The following is a 25,603-nucleotide window of genomic DNA, read 5'->3' as shown; positions in this document are numbered from 1 at the left end:
GTTTGGGCACAATACATTGGATCTACATCACTGACGTAGTCCAAATTATTGTGATTCGTTTGTACTTCTAATAAGAAAGCGTACACTTAAACGGGCAAGGTCATTCTGCCTGAAAGCTTCAGTTATTTATGTAGAGAACGATTATTTTCCTTGTGTGTTTTTTTTTCGGGGGGGGGGGGCGGTTAACGGCACTTTTAACACATTATTAACCATATAAGGATGAAGAAATGGTAGCTAATTGTGGCCTGGGTGGGTATCGAACCCGTGATCGTTGGTTTAAGAGTTCGACGGTCCACCAACTGAGCTACAGATATTCTTGTTATGAGTGTAGATTTCTAGCTGACTTTTTATACGCATGACTTAGTACTCTCACTGCGTGTCAATGGGTAATACTATTGAAAGAGGTAGTCTTTGCTTTGAACTTACTGCATTGCTAATTAGTACTGAATGTCAATAAATAAAACTCGTTTGAAATATCATTATATTGAATTGTGTATTGATATACAAAAGGTGCAAGGTTGTTAATTCTTTTTAATATACTATGAAATGAATTTAGAAGGCACTCGTTATTTCTGATCATGTTTTCATACACAATTAATAACTTTAAGATTTTTTTCTGTTATGATAAATCTTGTTCACAGTAAGTAATCTCAAAGCTTTATAAGTTCAGTGAAGATAGATGTGAATTTTAACAGTTCTTACGCAGTTGGGTTTTTGAAAGTATCTCGTGACAAAAACTGATGATATCATACATAGTCCGTAATTTCTTACAATCATCTGGTCAGTGAAGGATTCTGAAATGGAATCAGTTTAACTGTTCTGAATTTATAACGTCATCTGGACAGCGAAGGAGATGGAAATGGGAAACGTTTAGTTGTTCCAATTTTATTACGTCATCTTTTGTAAGTGAATGATTCTGAAATGGGACCAGTTTAACGCTTCTGATTTTATAACGACGTCCATGTTCAAACATTGTAATCTTGGCTGCTTGTGTATACTGTGACTTTATGCATTATCCTGGGTATCGATATTTGTGGTTTCCCAAGAAGCAACACATTTTTGTCAGTACTTAAACTTATGGATTGGGAACTGAGTCCAGTTGACTTTACAGAGGTATCCTTATTCATTCTGCCTTTATGGTGTGTAGCAACTAAATAAATCTCCAAAACTTGACAACCCAGGAATAAAAGTGAGTTCACTTTAGGATTTTATCCCATACATGTTTTTATGAACAGCTGGCGAGTGTGTTATCCTGCACATCCGGACATGCGTAATTTCGTTCAACTCCTCCTTTATCATTTGGAGACTTCAAATTTCGAGATATGGATCTGATGTGCTTGCATACGAGTAGCACGGCTTTGGAATTTGGATCCATCACCTGGTTAAAAATGCTCGGAGAGGTGGGGTTGGGGACATATATTTGTAAAGGTGGGGGGTAGTGATACATGACAAAATCGTAGAAATAATGCTGCCTTGTTAAAGACTTACATGCTTTAACAAATATTTGCTGTAGGTATGCGGTATATAATCTACATACCTTACAAATGATCACATGAGAATAAGGTTTATACACGGTTTGCTATGCACAGACTTAGAACCCTAGGGATCAAACTCCTCCCTCACACATTACAAAATGTTTGTATTCCTAGTAAATGTATGTATATACATTAGAATGGAACACCATTGTTAAAGTGCCCTGTAAGTATCAGAAGAGGTAACACTCACTGATTCAAACTTTTATAAGTAATTTGCATCATTTTCTTCAATATACACTCATTCACACACACACACACACGCGCGCGCGCGCGCACACACACGCACACACACTAACATCAGCGGTGTCAAAAACACATTTGAGACACAAAGTTAATAGTCAGAAAGGAAGTGGATGCTCAGACAAATCATTATTAATTTCCCCAGAGAAACTGGTTAAGCTAGTCCCTCATTAGAAGATAACAAACTCTGATTAAATTTTTCCCAGCATGCCCAGCGTGATTTTAAAATATACATATAGTGTTGTGGATCCTATCCATCACCTCACATTTCCGGAAATAAAGTGTTTATATTTGACCCCGTAAGAGGAGGGGGTCAGACACACTGAAATATGTTACAATCAGGTTGGAACTCCTATTGTCCCCCAAAATGTAATATAAATGACAATAAAATCTTGATGGGGCTAAAATCCTAAAATAGGATAAAGTTTTGCATTTACATAGGTTTCTTATGCATTTCTGACATTGGCAAAAAAATAAATTCTGTCCTATAGTATCCCTGAGATGAGCGGATACCAACGATTGTTTGTTATGCTTTTTCATATGGTTATAAACTGTAACAAAAACATAACATACCGTAAGTAGATAGCCTGCTTTGTTCTATAATTAAACTAATCACTTCTAAATAACTGATTTAGTACGATCAGTTGATAGTTCTTTTCAACCACTGCTACGATCATTATGCATGTATGGTTAAATACATTTTACACATTAAAACGATTTCAGAAAATTAATTTAAACAGACAGGTGCTCATAAGGGACAGTATTGCTTAAACATCTTTCTTAAGTTTACTTGACCTATTTACCTTTTTATACAGGACACCTACTGGATGTCCACAAAGGACAGGTATATTTGCTTATATTGGCAAATTGATCAAAATATTGCTGATTTAAGAAACAATGAATTGAAAAGAAGTATCTCTTTCAACAAATACTGGTAAATACACCCATTAAAACTAGCTTTTTTTAAAAATAATCTCAGAGCATACCAGTGTCACAGAATTAGGCCCAAGAAAACAATAACTTGGTTTTGCCTTAGAATTATTTGACTATTTCTCGTTGTACATGTGTGTGTGTGTGTGTGTGTGTGTGTGTGTGTGTGTGTCTTTAACAATCTTATTCCTTGAACCACTTGAGTAATGTGTTGCAATTAGGTGACACATAAAGCCACTACGAAAAAGCCAAAATTATTATGCATTCTGGTGATGTCTAATGCTGACATTGACACCCATAGTACTCTGCATTTTCGTGGTGAAGATCGGTAACATTTAACTTACGTTAAGGAAAATTACATTCCTGCTTTATCAGGAACATCCTATCTAGCGTAATTGATTAGGTCTCTTGGGCTGATGAAAAAGGAGAATAGAATACTGTATTTGATTTTATGTCAGTTTATTTTTTAATTTCATGCACAAAGCAAAATTTACAGCAGAGTAAAAACAGTCATTGTGTGTAGGAATTATTTTCTATGTAATTCGTTTATTTTAAGAATGATTTTGACATTAACATAAAAACATGTTAAGAATTATTAGCTCTCTTACTAATGATTTTCAAGTTGTCACCAATGTAGTCAGATAAATCAACCCCCAAAATATGTCTTGATACTGGTGGACAATATGTGGGTCTGATGTCAGCTGTTCATTAAATTTTGCTGCATGGAAATCATTCCGCGACAAACCTGCGTACACTTTAGACACTTACCGGTATTAAGTAACAGCCATATCTAGCGCGAAATTCAAAATGACCACAGGATAGAGGGTTGTTCTATTCCACGTGGATTTATAAGTCACCAAACAAGATTTACTCCGAAAATATAATGTACATGTCACCAAAAGAACCATTCAGTCGACGGTAGCTCAACAAACAAGAGAAATACCGGTAAGTGTATAAAATGTATACCAATATGTGCAGCCAAAGGTTTTCTGCAGATTTTTGTAGGTTTTAATGAATAGGCGATATCAGCCCCAAAACTGCCATTCTGTATGGTCACGGATAAGGATATAATTTATCGGCCTATCACCAATGATGCCCCTCGGTCGTTGAATATTGCCACCATTACTGAAAATGGTTTCACCTTTACACGACGTATCAAATTTGCGTTACCATGTTTGCTCAGATTTGATGCCATCTTATCCTGAAAATGTTAAAATCTCCTTTTGTATACCTTAGTAAAAATACACAATACTTTAAATACTGTTGGTTTTCAAAGTGCTTAAGCAGTTTTGACCAGATCTACTTTTAATATATCACATTCTGGTTATATCCCGTCATTAGTTTGAAGGCATGAATAGTTCCAGGTGAGTGATCATAGACCCACTGTGGCATTTATTTTATGTTATTTGTTTTTTCCATTTTAATTTTGGATATTTACAGCATACACACATTATAATATAAATTCAATTACATTGTAACGTGTTGTGATAAAGGGACACAACTATGATTATCTACCAGACATAAACTATAAAATATTTCACGCAATGGAACACAAACGACCGCAAATACAGTACATCACAGAAACTGTAACTGTATATAATAAAAAGAAAAAACATGGTAAATGCAATAGCACTGTGTGCTTCAAAAAAGTATTTGGGTACATTTTGTGAGACCATCATGATAAGTTCACACTGATGATGTCAAAAGCTATATTTTAATCACGTGACATACACGTGAGAAGAGTTAACTTCCTTAGTCTATCTTCGCGCGCGCTTCTCATTCTTGTGACATCTTCGTTCCCTTTCTTGTGACATGGTCGTGCTGAATACAACATATGATAAGGAAACAATTTTGTACATTATTTAAGTAAATTTTGTGAGAATAAAGCCCATCATTCTCTACTGGGACATGGTCGTGCTGGATACAACACAATTTAAGACAAATGATTTACCCAGACTCATCATCAAAGTTAAAGTATAAGACACCGCCAGACATGATTGGTAGCAAATTCCAGGAAAAGTGGGATGCTCTAGGCAAGTGTTAGTAGCCATTCACATGAGTTTAGACCTAAGATTGGTGTGTGAATTTTAAGTATGCAGTATTGTGCCAAATAATAATAATTTAAGTCCATCGTTAAATTTGCTAATTCCTGTGTCTCATAAAATGCTTGAACCATAGTTAAAAACAATTTAATGCAGCTATGCTTTATTTTTTGCAACTATTTTAGGAATCTACCACTGACATCGTTGACTTTTATATTTAAGTTTGTTGGGTTTTTTAATATCATAAAGCTGAATTCTAACAATAAACCATTCTTAGAGCACATACAAAGTTGCAAAGACGTGTACAGATGTGCAAACATAATTATGATTATTATTATTAAAAAAAACTTTTTTTTCTCATTCAGCCTACGTTGATTTGAAGGACTGAATTATTTTCTGGCACTGTGCCATTACAGCAGCACACACCAGACCCCACTGGGAGCTTGAACTGGAGTAACAAAACAAAATAAGTCATCATCATTCCTCCAATCTAAAAAAAAAGAAATCAAGAGATCAGTTGAGAATGCATATTCATTTGTGCGTGTTCAAACTTTATTATTATTATTATTATTATTAGTAGTAGTAGTAGTAGTAGTAGTAGTAGTAGTGGTGGTGGTATTATTAATATGATTTTATTGTTGTTATCATATGTCAATAGAACATACTCTCAACAGCTGGGATGCTGTATGAATTTGCCATGGAGGTGAAAGATAATAAGGAAGAGACAGGAAACATTTAGAATGACCATGCATGAAACCTTGTCCATGCTGGAACCAGGAAATTAAATTTGGGGATGCAGATGTACTAAGGGAAGGTATTACTGCTGTGTGCTGTCCTTGCACCAATAACAGAATCAGAACTAAGATACAAGCAAACAAACACGTCTGTATAATAATACATTCGCAGATTGGAATTTACTAAATTAATAATTAGTAGCTTCCCCTCCGAGGTCGGTAATTTTTGTGATTTTCTATGTTTTCTATCTTAAAATCACTTCACGTAAGCGACTTCATTTGTCTGATTCACATACAAGTAAATGCAAATGTAATGCTTAAAACCTGATTAAAACGAAATCTCCATAGTCCTTCCTAGAGATCTGGCAGTCAAACTATTACTAGTTTAATGTTGTTTTTTCTGAGTTTATTATGATATAAACTGTCAGTTGCCGAATCACACAGCAAATAATGCCAGTGGGGCGTTCTGTAAGCTGAGTCGGCAACTGACGGTTTACACCACGATAAACTCAGAATAAAATAACATCAAACTCTTATAATTGCAATACTCGATAATTTTATTTCTTTATTTGATTTAATTTTGTGTTTGATATTTCCTATCAGTTTTAGAGCTTTCTTTAAGCGCATGAATTCTTATTGAGGATGTGTGCTACGTAGCTATTTATAGAACAAAGGATTCTCGATCTGTAACGTAAAAGCTACATCAGCATCAAACCAATTCTACCAATGGTAGGCTATCTAAAGTTTTGAGCATTCCACAGCATGGTCTTAATATTTTATCTAAATTAGCATATGTGATCTGTTCACTGTTCAAAGCAAAAGAATGACTCTTGGATTCGATGCTTGATGAGTTAGTTCATTGTGATTAGGACGAATCGTTATTGTCCAGACAAGTGAGTAACCAATATTCGTTTCTTTAAATCTATTTTCATATTCATAAACAGTTTAGTCTACCTACAAGTACAAAATATCGACCATGACAGTTACGATGGGGGACTAGCGGATCTCTCTCGCGCCCACCCATCCCCTCATCGCAACTATCAGAGTCGGCGTCTTACATTGTAGGACTGCGAGTCCAATTGTTATAATGTTAGTCTTCGAACAACCCATCTTCTCTCAGTCCCTATATCCATTTACTTATAGTTTTAAATTCACTTGTAACAAGCCGCACTGAAAGTGCTGTAACCCCAATGTTCTTATTGGCAGATTTTGAGTGTCAGTGCTTTGTTTTCAAATCTGTTCAAAGAAATAATTATTTATATTCAGAAGAATTGTAAAGACTTGTTATTTGATTATGTCAAATCAATTTATTAAATTTTCTAAATAAAATTTCAACCCACCGTCTTCATTTCGTTTTCAAGGCCTGCACAGTATGTATGCCTTCCAGTTCAGTGTTTATACTTCGCACGTGACTATTTATAGAAGTTAGTAGAAAGTAGTTCTCCGTACATTTTAGCCAGAAATAAACGCAATTGAGTCTGATCACATGGTTATGTTCCGGACCAATGGGAATCGTCCCTACATTTATCAACTGATGCAACTGCAATTATTATAAGTTAACATTTCGGTAACCTTTGGCATTTCCGGCCACTTATATTTAGTAGCCAATCCTATAAAGCATTGTATTTCGTTTTAGGGAGAGTTATCGATATTAACGATATATTCCAAAATGAATGTCACATTTAGAATTTGAAAGTTGTGATTTGACTGTTGAATCGCAAGGTCAATAGGCCTACCTCTTATCGACGTTTATCAGATCTCCACGGTGGATTGTGGAGATCTGATATTAATCAGGTTGACATACATACATACATACATACATACATACATACATACATACATACATACATATGGACGAACTATACCTGCTTGCATGGATACATAAATGCATGCATGCATTTATGTATACATATGTGTACATTTTTGTTGTTCAAAATGTGAGATCTAATTTTAAAGGTGTGATCGGCACTTTGATTAGTGTTGACAAAGTATCTCCTGTCTTGGGAATCGTTTTATTATTTGGCTGTTAACGTCCATTTCCAGAAATAGCCAAATAATTCAATGATTACCAAGACAATAAACTCGGTGCTTCGTTATTCTTGTGAAAAATTTGAGAAAACTAAAAGTTACAAGAGGAAAAGGCAATATTACATGTCTCTTAGCTGCTGGCAACAATTTATAAAATCAGTTAGACTTAAAAAAAAACAAATAAAAAGACGACACCGCTCCCTAATCATACCGTGAGAATAGTTGGTCTATCCACGACAAAAAGATGGCAGGCCGACAGTCCGATCTGCGTGCCAGTCAAACGGCTCAGAAATATAGTTATCTGGAAAAGAACAAATTAAGCATTATCCATCTCTCTGTCTCTGTCTCTTTCTGTCGATTCCAAAAATGTGTTTATTCGGGATAGGTTTATATTTCGAATACCTGTCTGAAAACGGGAATATATCTAGTATGGAAACCTGTCTTTTACTGAAATCCGACCTGTTGGCTTCGCTTTTTATGATTTTCAAAACACTCCCTAACTGGCCAATGATTTATTGAAGATATAGATTTTGCCGGCTCTGTTAGTGAATTAATTTTGTAGTGAGTTGTAGTGAGCCATTAATTAAATTAAATTAATTCAGTACAATACGAGAGGTCGCCATTATTGTAATTGTAATTAACAGTTTTTATTTGATAAATAATAAGTTGTCCAGAGTTAGTGTGTGCGTGTGTGTGTGTGTGTGTGTGATTTTTAACATAGCTTCAACAGTCTGAGCCATATCGCTACGATGTCTGCAGTATGACAATTTATAGTGATATAGCATCATGTCCCACCCAGTCAAATTATCCCGACACCAGGCCGACCAGTCCTAACACTAAGCTCTTAATGCTGAGCGCCAGGCGAGGGAGCTGCTTGTACCATTTTGTAAGTATTTGGTATGGGCGGACGAGGTTCGAATCCGCGACCTCCCGCCACCGGAGCGGTCCCAGAATTTTCAATATATACCTAGTTTAATTCATTCTTTGAATTGAAAATCTCCAAATTGACCAAACCAGCTAATAAATCCTTACGATCTCTGTCTGTCTGTCTCTTTATACATGCAGCTGTTCATAAAATGAAGGTGATAGAGTAATTGCACTCCACGAGCCCAAGCTGACCCATATCTCTCATTGGCTGAGGTAAATATTTAACCACCTGAAGTGGACACCAATGCATAAATGAACAACTTGAACAACAGATCTGGTTTGTGTTTGTGCTTCATTCATTTCAGACTCTAGCACACACACACACACACACACGCACACGCACAAAATCTCAAAAAAACCTGCAAAATGTAATAATAATAATAAGAAGAAGAAGAAGAAAAAGAAGAAGAAGAAGAAGAAAAAGAAGAAGGAGGAGACGGAGAAGAAAATTCACAGCAAAATCTACTTAGGTCATGTACATGCACATTTAGTGAGGTTTATCACACTTATTCTTGAATTTATTCTGTTTTAATTACTAAAAGTAAGTTTTTCCTTTTAAAAATCTAAAGAACAAATAGCGTTAAAATTTATGAAACAAAATCACTTTTAAATTGTCAAAATCATATCAGATATTTTATATGATAAAGATAACTTTCACATTATATTTACTCGGCTCAAGTGCTTTCTACGTCATCATACTTGCAATGTTTAATCGAAAGGCGAAAGCAAAACGTACAAATAAATAATAATAAAAAAAAAATTAAATTTAGCATAAATGACCTGAATTTCGAATGTCATCCTTGTATGCTGAAAGAACATGCCTGCCAGATTTCATCTTTCTACATCAAGAGTACACAATAACTATAAAGCTTCTTATTTGCCTCGCCTGCATCAGCGTACAGCAATACACACTTACAAATCTCAATGTATAGATCTATTGTCCTGGGGAGTCAAAATAGCTCAGCTAGCAGTGCGCTGGACTGGCATTTCAAGAGCGGCGGCTTCCATACCGGAACAAGCAAGCCTGGGTTGGCTGCTTCAGTGTTTCCTTAGGAAAAGCAATTAGCTCCTATTTGATCCGCATGACACAACCATGTACCTGTTCAAAGTGCCGTTAAAACCAACTACACCCCACCCCCAACATGCCTGACAGTTATTCCCTTAGTTTACTGGGTCAGTTTCTAAGTCAATATTAGCTAATACACTAATGCGATTGTCCATCCTCAACACCATGCTGACGTTTGCGGCGAATTGCATGGTCACGCCGCTTGCCCATTGTTGGCGATCCTACAGACGGCGCTAATCAGGTATTAGAATCTTGCGTGGAATCTGTCAACTAGGGTAGGTTTGCCGAGGAAACGCCGCTGTTTACGGGTCGTTCACAATTTTGTCATTCATGCAAAGTCTGTCCGTGACAAACTCATCTCTCAACTTTCTCATTTTCGTTGCTTTTTCTAGAAGCTGGCAAAATCAGTTATCGCCGTTTTTATGTGCAGGTGCCGCATGTCTTTTAGTTTCGTGATCCTTGTAGCGACAGAATTTAGCAATAATCGGAAGAAACTTGGCACTTCTTTCGCTGTGTATCTAAAGAGGTTCCCTTTTCCAGAAAATAGACTCTTTGCTCTCGTTCAAATACAACGTTTGTCTGGTCATTTTGCAGCTCATTTCTGATAAAATTCCTTTACCGCTACCTATCTATTGCGATCTTTATTTTCATTTTCAGTTATCGCAGTAAATATCAAATTATTTCTCATTCTGCAAACTTTGATATCATCCGATGGAGGGAGTGTTCTTCTTTCCAATGTGCGTGTCTTCTCTAGATTTATTAGTTGTCTGTTCATTATCGTGCATTCATTTCTTCTGATCGTCTTGCTTTTACTCATGAACTGCAGACATTTGTTAACAATATCATACTGACTTATCATTTCCTGAATTTCATTATGTAGACCCCTAATAACTGCATGACTAAATCATCAATTTTTGTCGATTTTTGCACATCCAGAAATACTGTGCGATATTGAAATTCTGTTTGACATTCCTGTAAGGAGGTCACATGAGCCAGTGAAGAATTCCCATTTTGATGCAAGTGCATCGGTACATCTTGGACAGGCAGAAGTGACGGTGCCAATAACTAAAATTCGGGTGGAGGCGCCGATCTATATATTGACACTGAAGGCCAGTTTTGATGCAAAGAACTGCTTGATACATTTGGTGTAAAAGATGATGGCGAGCAATAAAACCCAGCAGGATTCATACTTTTTTTAAACCTTTTTAGGACTTGATATCCGACTGGAAGACGACATTTTTGGTTTGTTTTGGTTATAATTGAGTACATTTTAGACTTCTTACATTTCTTTACCTTTCCATATGCTGCATTTAATTCCCTCATGATCAGGTATGGTCAAAATATTAGAGAAAAGAAATCAAAAATGATACCACTAAATATCATAAATCGTGAATTTTCTCCATTCAGAGCTGTTGCAAAGCCTTCTTGTTTCAGACACATGTACCTCTTTCACAGTCTGTGTAATTGGCCCACAATCGGTCGTGATTGAATGCGTCTGCACACGGGGGTTTAAAATTCTTCTCATATCGCTTTGTTTTCATGTTAACATTATAGGTACTGATCTGCATGCGCATTACAGAAGATATATCTGGACCAAGATTGTTAGCAGTTGCGCGCTATTTGCGTATATAGAGACAGAATTTCATCTGAAAAATTATATAAAAAAAAAACAACATTTCAAGGATTTTACGTATCTTGTATCTGCCGAAAAACCGAAATTACATACATTCAGTACAAAAGAGGTAGTGGTGCCTACTCTTTATTGTATGTCAGCAATCTGCGGGACTTACCTGTAAGTGTAAATCTTTTATGGATTGCCCATACGCACGAAGCCTGTATATATGTTCAAGAGCAGAGTGTGCCTGCAACAGACAACAGCGAAGAACATTGTGATGTATTTATATGGAACGTGATATGTAAGGAAATATTTTGTACATCCAGATCTGACAAGTGAAGTTGGAATAACGCTATTTCCAACCCTCTATATGCAAGGAAAGGAACTTATGTTGTCCTTTCGTAATTCAGGCAGTTGCATGCGTGAAAATATATTTTACTGAATCGGCAGGGCAGACTTTCATGTTATATTTCTAAAGACATATGATCATGCGGACATTTTTAATATCTCCGACATTTATCTTGGGTGTGTATGACTTAGCAAAAATTCCTGGTAAATATTGTACAAGGATCTATTCGAATGTCCTCCCACGTGACTTACTATCAGAAGGCTACAAGTTCCGTCAAAAAATGGGAACAAACAAAATATTCCTTCTCTAAAGAGACCTACCCCACCCAAAAACAGATCGGTGCCTAAATTTCATGTCATGCCCACGTCGTTCAAACATCAAAGTTGTCTCTTTAGAAGTTGAAATACACACTGAAGCATTTCTTAGATTCGTGTTGCATTTTATCTTATTCTTTTTCGTTTTACTTTTGTGCATAAAAAATCAGTTTCGTGCACATGTTGATCGCAATGGGATGCAATATTCTTGCATCTTTGTAAACTCCGTTTGAAAATATTATGTCGTAATCCCCCGGGTGGAAACAATAATCGGTCAGTGTTCGATACTATTTTTACCCTAACTTCAACTCTACAAAGACAAAAACATTACAGATGCAAATAATAAATTTAGACGTCTGGATGCTGCACATTGTATCTTCAATCAGAACATCTCGTATATTTTCTGTAAAATTCCAAGTGATAGAGAGATAAAAAGAAGAATTAATTGGAAAATTGCGCAGAATTAGAGTCATACACCAAAGTTTGTTGGGCAAAATAAAACTATGTCAAACGCAAAATGATACTTTATTTGCACAAGTCCAGTTAAAGAAAGTAATACAGTGAATTCTTGTTTGAAAAAAATAACTTCGGAATGTTTCGGCAAGAATTAGTCATCTCAGTCGAGTCGCCCGTGATGAACTCTGTGTCTGAAGTGGTTATGACGTCATCTGGTAATCAAGGTACGTTTTATATGCAATGGCGGCAACTGTAACACTTTTGAGATGTTCTCGTGTTTCGATTGTTATATCTTAATTTTTACATGACATTTAGATCGAAGTACACGTTATTGTAGTAACTGTCTCTGAAAAGTTAGTGGTGTGGACCTGACTAAATTAGTTCTTGGAATTGTTGCTTTATTAATACCATTCCCTGTAGGGCTATGGTATAATTATCAAAGCCTATTTGCAATTAGTGCAAAATTACTGTAAAATTACTTTCACATTTTCTCAATTCTGACCGCATTGACGACGAAAGTACGCGTAAGATGAGCCAATAATGGCTGCTTTTTTAAAAATCATTTTATAAAACAAATCCTGTTTTAAAAAAAAATTGTACCGACTTTAATCTGAGTATTCTCTTTCATAATGACAGCTATAAAAGACTGCATTCAACCTCAGAATAAGTAAGTTCTGAGAAATGTCTAAGGTGGGGTGTAGGGAGTTCAAAGATTAGCCATGGATTCACATAAATAACTGAAATTAAACATGCATAAAACTGATTCGCTTCGGAATGAGTGAATTCAGAACATATTCAAATGACCCAACACACACACACACACACACACACACACACACACACACACACAAGGAGCTGAGTGTTGGTTACTTTAATATATGGTGCACTAAGCCCTTTTAAAAATGTAACTTATTATAGGATGTGCACATGAATGCCATTCAGCCAATATCGTGGAAATGGGAGCTAAATTGTTTCCTCCATATTAGGTTTTAAATACTTTTCCTGTTGCTTTTAATTGTCATATTATATGTGTTGATTGCCTCTTGTATTTTCCTCGAATAATGATTGTACACGAAATTGCCTGCGACGAATAACGAGAGACCCAAATTAACAATGGACCGCAGATCTGGCAAGCATTGGTCTAAATGCCAAATGCAATAACAGTTTAAATGGTGGCTTCAGCTGATTAAGAAATTGTTGATAGGTATTTTAAATATGTCCTGCTTTTATAAAATAGGTCTCACTACACTAGCTGAGCCTGTCAGTTACTATTGCAGCCAATCAGTTAATATTAGAAAATAGGTATCACTTCATTAACTGAGTAAATCAGTCACTATTGGAGCTAATCAGTTACTACTGCATGTTACTATAACAGCCAATCAGTTACTATTGAAGCCAAATAAATGTGTAAGACATTCCATGGTATTTCTTTTTTATTTTTCGTGGTGATGTTTTTTTTTTTTTGAGCCAGTGAAGACTGTTACTTGCATGCATGAGAAAAAAGCATTAATGTGTATACAAAAACCCAAACCGTTTCTCGAGAACGGTTGAATCCAATTTAGCGCAAGACGTTAGTAAAAAAATCTTTGTGCACCTTTTGGACCAATAACTAACAAGCACACTTTCATCCAAAATATAGAAAATTGGAGGAACTCTATCAGGAACTTATTGCTGTTTTGATACATAATCATACATAATTGTACATAATTGTACATAATCGTACATAATCGTCAAGTGAGCTTAAAAAGCTAATGTTTTGTAAGCAGACTGAAAATGGTCAATTTTTTTTCAAACGCTAGATGCTAAGTGGCCTACCTGCGAAGAGAGCCAAGCAGCTACGGAGGAAATGATCAGCAGGTGCATCAACAGGAAGGTCAACCAGAACAAGTTGATTAACAGTAGGGATATGTGAATATCGACAGAGTAAATGAGGGTATACATCACGATACAAAACATAGGGATATTTGCAGCATAGGCAGCAGCAATTATTGGCATATAGACCCGATTGAGAGTGGTCACCAGTGAACAAAGGTCTTCATGACGTAACCGGAAGTCCTCTAGATTTCCTTCAAGGTGTCCTTCCTTCGAAATGGCAGACGATAGCTCTTTGGTGAGTTTTTGGAACTGTAGGCCCAGTGCAGAGCAAAGGATCGTGTAGAGTGCAATCGGAAATAATGAGGACGATGAATTGAATATTGCGAGCCCACCTAACAAAATTTTAAATTGGTATTTCGTCTGGTACAAGTTGGCATGGCGCCAACTGACTTCCAGATAAATGTCCTCAAGAACCGGTACGTATATCAACACGAGGGTGAATACCACTGAGTTTCCGATGATGAAAATCCATGTAGCCACAATCGCTTTAGTCAGAAGTAATTTGCAAAATTTTCCCAACCCAACGCCATGACATATTCTACTCCAAATATTGAAATATTCCGGGAATCCGTCTTGGCGATAGCAGAAGATGAATAGTACAACCACCTTTAGAGTACATTCTGTGCTCCAAATTAAGAACATTGCCTTTTGGAAGAATGGATGCTCGTACCCCTCACCAATATAGAATGTGGTCATGGAACGAAGGACGTTCACAATCATAAATACAGACACGAAAGCACACCACCAGATGACCCTTTCCGTGTGCAATTTGCCATCCCGTGTTTTTGTTCTTGTGAAGTAAAGACCAAATAATCGCATGCAGACCAACAATGGACGTAACTGACGATACATTTTTGTCTTTCTAAAGTCAGGTTTACCACCTTGTTGATCGCTCTGCATCACGGCTTTGTCAGTGGGAGTTTCGTCCTTAGGCTTGTGATTACTATTAAATGTTTCACAACTTTTACAGTCACACCGATCAATAGAATTGTTACGACAACGAAACATAGCTATCAAGATGCGAGATATATACGTTACAAAATGTGACCAAATCCGTCAATGTCCTAGACTCTGTATGTATTCAAGACAAATATAGTTCCAATTTGTGGCTGTGTTAGAGCCCAAAATTCTGCAAGGAAATATGGTACGAAATAATGACACATAAAATGAATGGTATTATGAATCAACAAGGATCACACTTTGAGTAAATGCTCATCCTTTTGCAGACTTTATTTCACACAAAAAATCATAAACTTAAATTGCGCCTGATATGAACTTTGAGGCTAGTGTTAAGTTCTAATTTCTTCTATCTATGACAATGGACTAAGTTCTGTCATTAACGTTGATTACAAATATCTGACATGCCGCCTATATTGTATCAGAAATTTCCAACTTTGATTTAAAAGATAGCTTAGGAATTCATTTGCTTCCATCGGTCGTCTTGAACTGGAAGAGGAAAAAAAACAACAGAATGGTTAATAATGGCGTCAGTGATTCAAAATCCGTAACTATTACAGGATATAACTAAGCGTCTGCAAATCTTATAACAGGCGTATACAAGTCATAAAAGGATCGAATGTCTTTTACGGGCAATTCAATATTTACTTTGAAGAGCATTGGTAATTATTGTTAGTTCTTTATTTCATTGTTTTCTAAAGTATTTTTGGTTGTGCTGTTATCTGTTTTTATGTTTCCAGATACAGGTCGAAACGTAATACTGGTGGTCAATATCAAAGTGTCACAATACGCACCCTTTGCTCACATCTACGTATCAAGGTATCCTTATTAGCACCCTTTGAACTGATCCCATCCATGAATCAAAGTGTTCTAATACGCACCCTTAAATTGCTCCCATCCACGTAACAAAGTGACCTAATACGCAAAAATTGCTCCCATCCACAAATCAAAGTGATCTATTACGCACACTTTAAACTGCTCCTATGCACGTATCAAGGTGTCATAATACGCACCCTTCAAATTGTTCCCATCAACAAATCAAAGTATTCTAATACGCACCATTTAAATTGCTCCGTCCACGTAACAAAGTGTCCTAACATGCACCCTTTAAATTACTCCCATCCACGTATCAACGTGACCTAATCCCATTTAAATTGATTTCATCCACGTATCAAAGTGACTTAACACACACTCTTTAAATTGGTCCCATTCACGTATCAAGGTGTCCTAATACGCACTCTTTTAATTGCTCCCATCCACGTAACGAAGTTACCTAACACGCACCCTTTAAATTGGTCCCATCCACGTATCAAGGTGTCCTAATACGCACCCTTTAAATTGCTACCATCCACAAATCAGTGACTTAATAAGCATCATTTAAATTGCTCCCATACACGAATCAAAGTGTCCTAATACGCACCCTTTATATTGCTCCCATGCTTGTAATAAAGTTACCTAATACGCACCCTTTAAATTGCTCCCATCCACGTATCAAGGTGTTCTAATTTTCACCCTTTATGTTGAACCTCATCCACCTATGAATTGTGTCCATAAAAGCTATTATGCAGGTTGTAGGTATATATTTAACAAATGGGATCCTGATGTAGTTTCAATATCTCAAATTACACAAAACAAACAGCCTTTTATGATCGAAAGAAGATATTACTGCTGCATTTATTCATTAAAAACCACACTTGTGAATGGTTTTGAATTCATCTGGAGACGACGACAACATTTTACTGCTGTTTAATATGTCTATATCTATAATATTCATGTAAATTATTATTAACAAACATTTCACTAAAAAATTCTAAATATTCCGTTGACATACTGCTGTCGGAAGAATGTTTGTATCGTCAGTCCATGAGTAATCATCCACATTTGGCGTGGCAATCCTTGTAAATGAAAGTCAATAACAATTACTAATGGAAGGAATATTGACTTTTTGTCATGTATATTACTTCATTTGGGGTCCATAGCCCAGGCATTGTCAGGACATGCCATATGACAACTCCACCAAGTCTTGTTTAAGAAAATTCGTTCATGGCTCCAACAAATACTTCTCCATTAAACTTTTCGAAGTCTAGTTCAACCAGTCTTTCGATCATTTTAAAGAAGTCTCCGTGATTCAGAAGAACCTCCTCGCGAAACGAGACTTGGGCATCGTTCGACGGAATCGCATGCATCAAAAATATATGTAAATTTTTCAGCGTGCGTCTGGGTCTTCAATGGACATACATGATATGCACGAAAATTCCTGTCACACTGTAATGCAATTATACAAAACTGACGGAGACCTTAACATTTTATCATTTCAACATATTTGGTGAAAAACACCGGAGTAAAAATGTCGTGAACAATTCTGAGTGATATTTCACAAATGAATGTTCGTTTTTCTGAAAGTGGTTCCTAACAGCTTTAGTCCACTCGGCCACACGTGGACCCCATTTTCTTGTAAGCTTTAATACACTAATAAACATCAATGAATTTCGTAGATAATTTAATATACAAATGAAAGGAAACCAAATTGACGTGGCATCCAAAGATTTGCAAACGATCATGGTGCGACGCTTGATTAACCATACATTTCAAATTAACAGTTTCCACAAACAAATTGTGGTCACTGTCAAAAATAACTGTTTACAGATATTCAACTTGTCGAAATAGCCATCACAGTGATTTTTAAAAAAAATCTTTTCATTTTATTGTTATATTTCGCCATCATTGTATGATGTTACCATTCTTAGGATCACAGGGTAACACTGTCCGACGTTTGCAGTCGAACAAAAAGGTAACAGAAAAATAGCATTTGACTAATGATGGTACGTGTTATAATGCATTCGTATGTAAGCCGTATCGACCTAACCGTAGATTAAGCTGTATGGTCGGTAAAACTGGATAAGTGCCATATGGATCCTACCATCACCGTACGAATGCACTTTTTTGTTACCGTCTTGGTTGAATGCAAAAATCGCAATTAGTAATTTCTGCATGACCATGCGAGTATGTCTCTTACCATACGATGCGAAATTTCGTCTGTAGATTGAACAAAATGTTATAAGAGTGATCCCTGGTCCCAGTTTCACGACACTTTTCAAACTATTCCCTTAAACTGAGATTGTATATTGTCATTTTATATTTTATACTCTTATGGCACTTAAAACAGTAGAAATATTTTGTCATGTCTGGAGATTGTCAAAAGGGATGGACAAATTACCACTTAGTTTGAAAACTGAATATGTGGGAACTACTTTATTCATAAAAAAAAAAAACAGCTGAGGAATTCCTCCAATGTGAGGAAATTATCAAAACATTTCCAGAGATAAAAAGCAAACCATAAAACTTGAGAATTCAGGATACTATACATTTATTTAAATACACCATTCCCGCTGAATGTTATATTGAAAATTCATTGTTACCAATCATGTAATAAAAAAGATATGGAAAAAATCTGTTTCAGGAAGCTATTTTAAGATGTTCCGTTAAACTGGATCCAGGGTTATGGGATTTACTTGTTTCATACTTGTTTCATACTTGTTACTTTATATTTATCACAAAATCGACATCCTTCATACGTTCTATTTTAAAACTGAAAAGTTAATTTAATTTTGCACTATCTCTACCTCTGAAAAAAAGTAACGATACTGCCCAAGTATGAAAATGTAAAATCTAATTTTTGAGGAGAAATATAGTGAAATTGTATCTCTGTGGACAATTTTCATGATTTCCTCTCGTTTGATTAAATCTTCAACTCTTATTTTCAAAAATAAAAATATATTCCATTTTAAAACTTGAAAGCATCCCTTGTGGCTCTCTCTACCGCTGCCAAAAATATTATTGTCTGAAGTACCATTTCCAGTTGAGGAATATACCTAAACTGGGGCAAAGGAAAACAGTTGAAATTCCTTATTCAATCAAGGAATGAAATTTCGCATTGTGTGGTAAAATCATATTGACATGGTCGTAGAGTCATTACTTACTTGCGAGTTTTGCATTTGACAGAGACGGTTAAAAAAGAAAGCGTTACTTTTGTAGGCTCTTACAAACGTAACAAGAAAAAAAAGTGAAGACAACAAGCTTCATAAATTTTAACAAATAACTGATTTCCCAATAAAGTTAAAAAAGAGAAAAAGAACTTACGGTTTTACAAAACAAATCCAAAAATAATCCAAGAATTAAAAATTTGAAGTCCTTCAAACAAAAAGTCCTAATGAAACTGAGTTCGAATCCCGATGAAATCCAGAATGGAAGGCGATGACGTATGTTGTGGTCAGCGTTGTACTGACGTGTCAACAGTTCTTTGTTGAATCACAGAAAATAATATTCTAATTTGAATTCTGTACAAATTTCGATAAATGTCACTGTCTAAGAATTAATTTAGAGCACTAGGAATTCCAGGAAAAAGAATCACTTTAAAAATAAAATTAAAAATAATTAGCCCAAAAACTGGTCACAACATAAAACTCCTGGACGTCTCCATTGTTAAGGCAAGTATGACTATTATTTCTCAAAACATTAACAATAAATTTAGCTGCAACGCAAAACAGATGCCCTGATGTGGGTCAATCCTCTGAAAAACCTAATTGATACATGTTATTTAACACGTAGTCCAAGTATGGCCTTGATTCTACTTTATGAATCTTACTTTGAGAAAAAAAAAAAAGTTGTTTACTACAAACTATCACCACCTCTGAATGAAGGTCAGGAACTAGGTTAGCATTAGATACAATGTTTCTATTAAGTAGTTTACGCAAAAAATACGGATGCGGGAGGTCGTGGGTTCAATCCCCGCCCGAGTCATACCAAAGACTTACAAAAATGGTACTAACAGCTGCCTCGTTTGGCGCTCAGCATCAAGAGGTTAGTGTTAGGACTGGTCGGCCTGGTGTCAGGATATTGTGACTGGGTGGGACATCATGCTACATATCTGCGGCATGATGCCCCAGTAATAGACATCACTATAAACTGTCACATTGCAGACATCGTAGCGATATGACTGAAAACTTGTTAATGCTACGTTAAAAATCCAAATCACACACACACACACACACGTCAACAATATAAAAAAAATAGTCAAAACTGAACTCTATTCCAAGAACAAAAGCAATTAATGGAATTTAAAAAAACAACAACTTACAAACAAACAATTAAATTAAATCAAATATAAATTAAATTAAATATACATAACAAAAAATGTAATTCAACTGATAACGGTAGCCGCTATTTCGCATTCGATTCAGTGCTGGCTCATGCGAAAACTATCCCAAATTCAGCTCAGCTGAAATAATTTTATAATTTTGACATTGCTTGTACTTAATGAATCAGAAGTGCTTATTTCAGTCTCTTTTTTTGTGAAGTGACAATTTGTTTAGTGTGTGACCTTTAAAATCCCTTACACACCGTGGTTCATGTACGGTGACCACAGAGAGTATGTATCGAAGCCTTAACGCTGTCCTCTGTTGTGAAAGACAATTCCCATTTACATAAAATTAATAATAGCAAAAATTTGAATTGAGGTACATATAATTTTGGGTATTTATCCATAATTCATACCCAGCTTGCTTAATTTCTAATTTCTAATTTTGTAAAATATTTTGCGAAACAATCAGTGCTGGAATGCGATTGATTGCTTCATGTTTTTGGGGGTTTTTTTACGACACCTCAGATGAAATATTGTTGTTGTTGGGTTTAACGCCATTTTTCAGCACACGATAGGCTATACATGGCGGCCAGTATTAATGGTGGAGGAAGAACCCGGGAAAACCCCGGAAAGAACCACCGACCCACGAGAAGTTGCTGGCAAGCTTTCTCACATACCCACGTTGGCTGAATCCGAGACTCGAACCCACGCAGACAGAGGTGAGATGGCAGTCATCCGTAACGGAGAGCGCTTTAGACCACTCGGCCACTCGGGGCCCCAGTTGAAACGTTATGTCTTGCTGAGAGTATCTTGTGCAGAGATATATCTTGGTGAATACTCTTGTGGTGTTGGCAGGATTCAAACCCATTTTATTTGAACGAGAGTCTGACACTAGGCCACAATATAAATTCGAGAAAAGGCAAATTCAACACACATAACTTCGAAAATTTCGTATTTTTCATAAATATTAGGATATATGTTATCGGTCGATAGATCTTACGCGAGTACAATTCTTTCGTTAGAAAGCAAACGTTTCGTAAATGGCAAGTTAATATTCATTCCTAATCATATCTTCAGTTAACCCTGAGAAATCCCATGACTAAAGTTGTTGCCAAAAGGACGAACTGGTATTATACCAAATATTTTCACCTACCGGAAATAATCTAGATTCTTTGACAAAGTCGTGGGTTTATAGCAGTCATTGAACTTTTATTAAGATGCAGAAAATCTAAATATCTGATACATTTAAAATATTATTTTCTTCAGAGTATAATAGTGTAAACATGTCGTCTACGAAAATAGATTGGCAAAATCTACTAAGCATGAAGAGTATACAAAATGTTGCTGAAAATTCAGAAACTGACAACCACTACGTGATCCATTACTTCCTTTGAAATTTCGTCAAACATGTATTGCAGAAGAGCGAATCTAGGAACCGTGGAAAGCCACGTTCGTATAACAACTTTATAAAGAGATGATCATGATCGAAAAATTTTGAGCTTGTGCTCACAAAACCGTCTGAGAACGAAAAGGTCAAATTCAAAATCCAGAAGAAATCAAATTTGTTCAGATGAGTAGGCAATCAATTTTAAGTTGATTCTGATTTTTTATGGGTTGTTCTACCTGCATTGCTAAATAATTAGTTTCAAATCAATTGTTTGCCTCATTTTTAAACAGGTGACTTGCAAGCTGCATACCAATGCAATTTTAAAAATATACTGTACACAATATATTTATGCAATGTATCATCTGCGAAGCCTTTAAATTGAAAAGAACAACAATAAAAATACACCCATTTAGTATGACACGTTGATTAAGAAGGAACTAATTCAGAAACAAAATTAAGAATTTATCTCATTTTGATACAGAGTGTAATCTTTTCGGGGTAACCTTTCAAAAGAGGAAAGAACAAGTGGAAAGGTAGAAATGAACAATTTATTTCTAGACATTTTTTAGTTAATTATACCAACTCCATCAACTTAATTGCCTTTAGAAAGATCATACATATGTAGCAAAACCAAAGCTGACAAACGTTTGACATTTATACGGCCCCAACGTCAGTTGTTGTACGGCCCTAACGTCAAATGTTGTACGGCCCCAACGTCAGTTGTTGTACGGCCCCAACGTCAGTTGTTGAGAGCGCAAGTCTGATTTTTCAACTATTTTGCTATCAGAGCGGTGATGCCTGAAAGTCTGCTTGTAGGACTCACGACCAGCAGAGCCGTGATGCCTGAGACTTTACATACAAGACTCAGAACCGCTGGAAACGTGGTGTATGAGATTTTATTTTCCATATTTTCCAGACCAGAAGAGACGTGGTGACGTGACTGAGACTTTGCGTTTAGGCCCACGCACAGTTGAACCACAGCGGCTACGAGTTTTCATCGAGAACTTACCATCAGAAGGCGGCAGGTTCGAAGGATACCATCCTATCAGCCAGGATGGTTTAGCATAGGGTGTCCATGGCAAGGATAATTTCTCCAGTTGCCTTGGCGCGATATAACTGTCATATCTTGGTGTGTCAAAGAACACAAGAACTTTCACACCAGTAGCATACTTTAAATAAGCCTTATAAAAAATGAAATTGTATGCGCATCAGTAGGCTGTAAGGTAGGAATTACAAGTCAGTGGAGTAAGTCGTACAGAAACACCTTCGGTTACAAGTTAGTGGAGTCACCGTACAGAAAACCCCTTCGGTCATCAGGGTATACACTTAATATACAAAGAATACTTTTAAATATTAGTACTCAATAAAATGTGCATTTGAAAATCCTTTGACTATATATTTGACAAGAATTGCAGTTTGCAAATATTCACATTAAAGGATCAAAATGTAATTTTTTCTACCCCAGAGAGTACGATATTTAGTCTCGCCACATGATTCGTTTCAATTAAACTTATTGTAAAACATTTGAGCATATATACTTTCATTGAAACTTTGACCCTTATCTGCAGTGTGTTTCAAAATACAATTCAGTAAATAATACAGTTGTGTACAGAGGCAATAAAAACTGTTATTGGAAGGTAAACAAGTCAATAGTCAAAACAATGACACTAGATAAAATTGGCTATTTTCTGTGAATATTGTCTTCATCATCTGTGTTAAACAATTAATGAAATTTGGCAAGATTAGAACCTAATAATTAGAAACAGACTAACATCAAGAAACAGTACATAGGATTCTGATGTGCAGTTTCTTGATACCAGTGCGTTTCCGCAATATTTAAAGAAGTGAAATTAAAAGGACACAATGATATTCATGAACTAGTTGGTTTTGTACTGAAGAGTGAAATATAAAATACATACCTTCGTATTTGGAGAGAGACTTTGCGTGGCTAGGATAGACTATGTGTGGCTAGGAGAGAGACTGCATGGATATTCCACACATGGCTGTTGAAGACACTGTTTCCAGATTAAAGCTATTGCTAAATTTCCCACTTAACTACTAATATACATTGTCTGATTGATCCAAATTTCATGTGTAATATAGAAAATTGCTAATATTTCATTGAACAGAGAGCGTTTTCCCGGCACATGTCAACTCTGGCATTTAGTTGGCATTATCAGTGACATGTGCTATTATGCTGAACTATCTATCAACATGATGCATGTTTTACATTTTTCCAATGCATTTGATGAAAACCATTTAAAAGAATAATTAATCACTTCCTAAATGTATTTTCCCTCTCAATGATTTATACCGACAGTGATAAAATATATTTAGTACTCTATTCCTAATAATTTAATTAAGCTGTTAGTGAAAATGTGGTATAAACGAAATTGAAAGTCCCAAATCATTCATAATTGAACACGCTCTTTGTCCAATACGTTTATAGCAACAGCGTTAGCTTCATTGCTCTCTTCTGATTCGCCGCCTCAGCAGTCACATAACTGCAAGCCACTTCATTCAGCTACTGGGGACTACTTTATAACAACAGTTAATCTAGTACAAAGAAATTCCTGGTAATCGCCACCCATCTACCTAGTTCTTCTACTTCGCCTAACGTATAATTTAATTTGGCAAAAATTGGAAACTGTATTAATTGACAGTTGAGAAAAAGCGAAGAAAAACAACAATAAAAAGGTGGAAAATTGTCAAACAAAGTACACAAGATATCAGCAATGTGCATACAAAGAAAGGGTGATTGTAGATATTCGATGAATTATTATTACATATCGTAAATAATTGGTAATGAAACGTTTACATGTTAATGTGGTAGGATGAAAATATATGGAATTGAAAGTCAAAATTTGTAAGACATGCCAGTAAATGAAAGAAACAAATTTTTGAGCACATTCACAGGTGTAAGTCATGCCTAGACATAAAAGAAAGAGACACATGTTTGAGCACAGTCACAGGTGTAAGACATGTCTGTATATAAAAGAAGAGACACATGTTTGAGCACAGTCACAGGTGTAAGACATGTCTGTACATAAAAGAAAGAGACACACGTTTGAGCACAGTCACAGGTGTAAGACATGTCTGTACATAAAAGAAAGAGACACATGTTTGAGCACAGTCACAGGTGGAAGACATGCCTGTACATAAAAGAAAGAGACACATGTCTGAGCACAGTCACAGGTGGAAGGCATGCCTGTACATAAAAGAAAGAGACACATGTTTGAGCCCAGTCATAGATGAAACGTTAAATATCAGAGCCAAACTAGTTTGCAACACAAAGATAGTATATACCTCGTTCTATACATGGTATGTAGCATTCAATAAGTTGGATGAACAAAGAAATAAATATTAGTAAGAATGTTAACCGACAAGATTTGCAAAGTAAAAAAATAGAAAGAAACCAGAGGCAAAAAATTTTATCTTCGCCCATCCACGCCCTCGATGATGTAATCCTGACGGGAATCGCCCATAACTGAAATGGATCACTGAAATAAAAAAATAAATAACCTTCCAGAACTAGACTTTGACTGTGATGACGTTCCGTCAAACCTTAAAGCTACTACTACTTACTAAGTCGTAACACATGTTTGTAATAGTCCTTCAAAACTAAACATCTACTAATCTGATGTCATCACCAGTCAGAGCGAGATATTATATCCAGGATAAATTTTAATTGGACAGTTTTCGGCAATGACGGAGATGGATATAGAACACAATTAATTTTACTATATGTTCTCTACATTTGTTTCTCAGTACCGACCTTTCCACTGTGTGACAATCAATGCAAATCATATGTTAATCTAAAATACCTTCAAAGATGACTTCACGGTGAAGTTCTTGTCAAAGGTTGACCTGCTCTTTTTTGAGATGCTGGACTGACAACATAGCAGCATGTAAACAGAACACAGATTTCACTTCCGGATCATCACCAAGGCAGTATTACTCACTGTGCACTGTCGCCGAAGTAGACACAGACAACAACAACCTGAACTC

The 25,603-nt window shown here is 36.0% G+C and overlaps 1 protein-coding gene across 2 annotated transcripts; it reads right to left on the bottom strand.

The window, feature by feature from the left end:
* Positions 1–3,147: 3,147 nt before the first annotated feature.
* LOC149770071 (uncharacterized) lies at positions 3,148–24,083 on the bottom strand. 2 transcript variants are annotated; one of them, XM_089949435.1, is made up of 5 exons: positions 23,515–24,083; positions 14,052–15,557; positions 11,293–11,364; positions 7,721–7,810; positions 3,148–5,237 (listed from the first exon to the last, which is right to left on the bottom strand). In XM_089949435.1, the coding sequence occupies exons 2-5, from the start codon at positions 15,117–15,119 to the stop codon at positions 5,109–5,111; spliced, it is 1,359 nt and encodes a 452-aa protein (XP_089805561.1). In that variant the 5' UTR covers positions 15,120–15,557; positions 23,515–24,083; the 3' UTR covers positions 3,148–5,108. The 2 variants fall into 2 exon arrangements, with proteins under 2 accessions (XP_089805561.1, XP_089805562.1); XM_089949436.1 differs by lacking the exon at positions 23,515–24,083 and having other exon boundaries at positions 14,052–17,448.
* Positions 24,084–25,603: the final 1,520 nt, after the last annotated feature.

This window comes from Sinohyriopsis cumingii, unplaced genomic scaffold (assembly GCF_028554795.1).
Source record: "Sinohyriopsis cumingii isolate HCF-2022 unplaced genomic scaffold, ASM2855479v2 utg002725l, whole genome shotgun sequence".
Classification (NCBI taxonomy): Eukaryota; Metazoa; Mollusca; class Bivalvia; order Unionida; family Unionidae; genus Sinohyriopsis; species Sinohyriopsis cumingii.
Note: the sequence above shows the minus strand (reverse complement) of the source record. Positions and strands in the feature narration are given on the sequence as shown.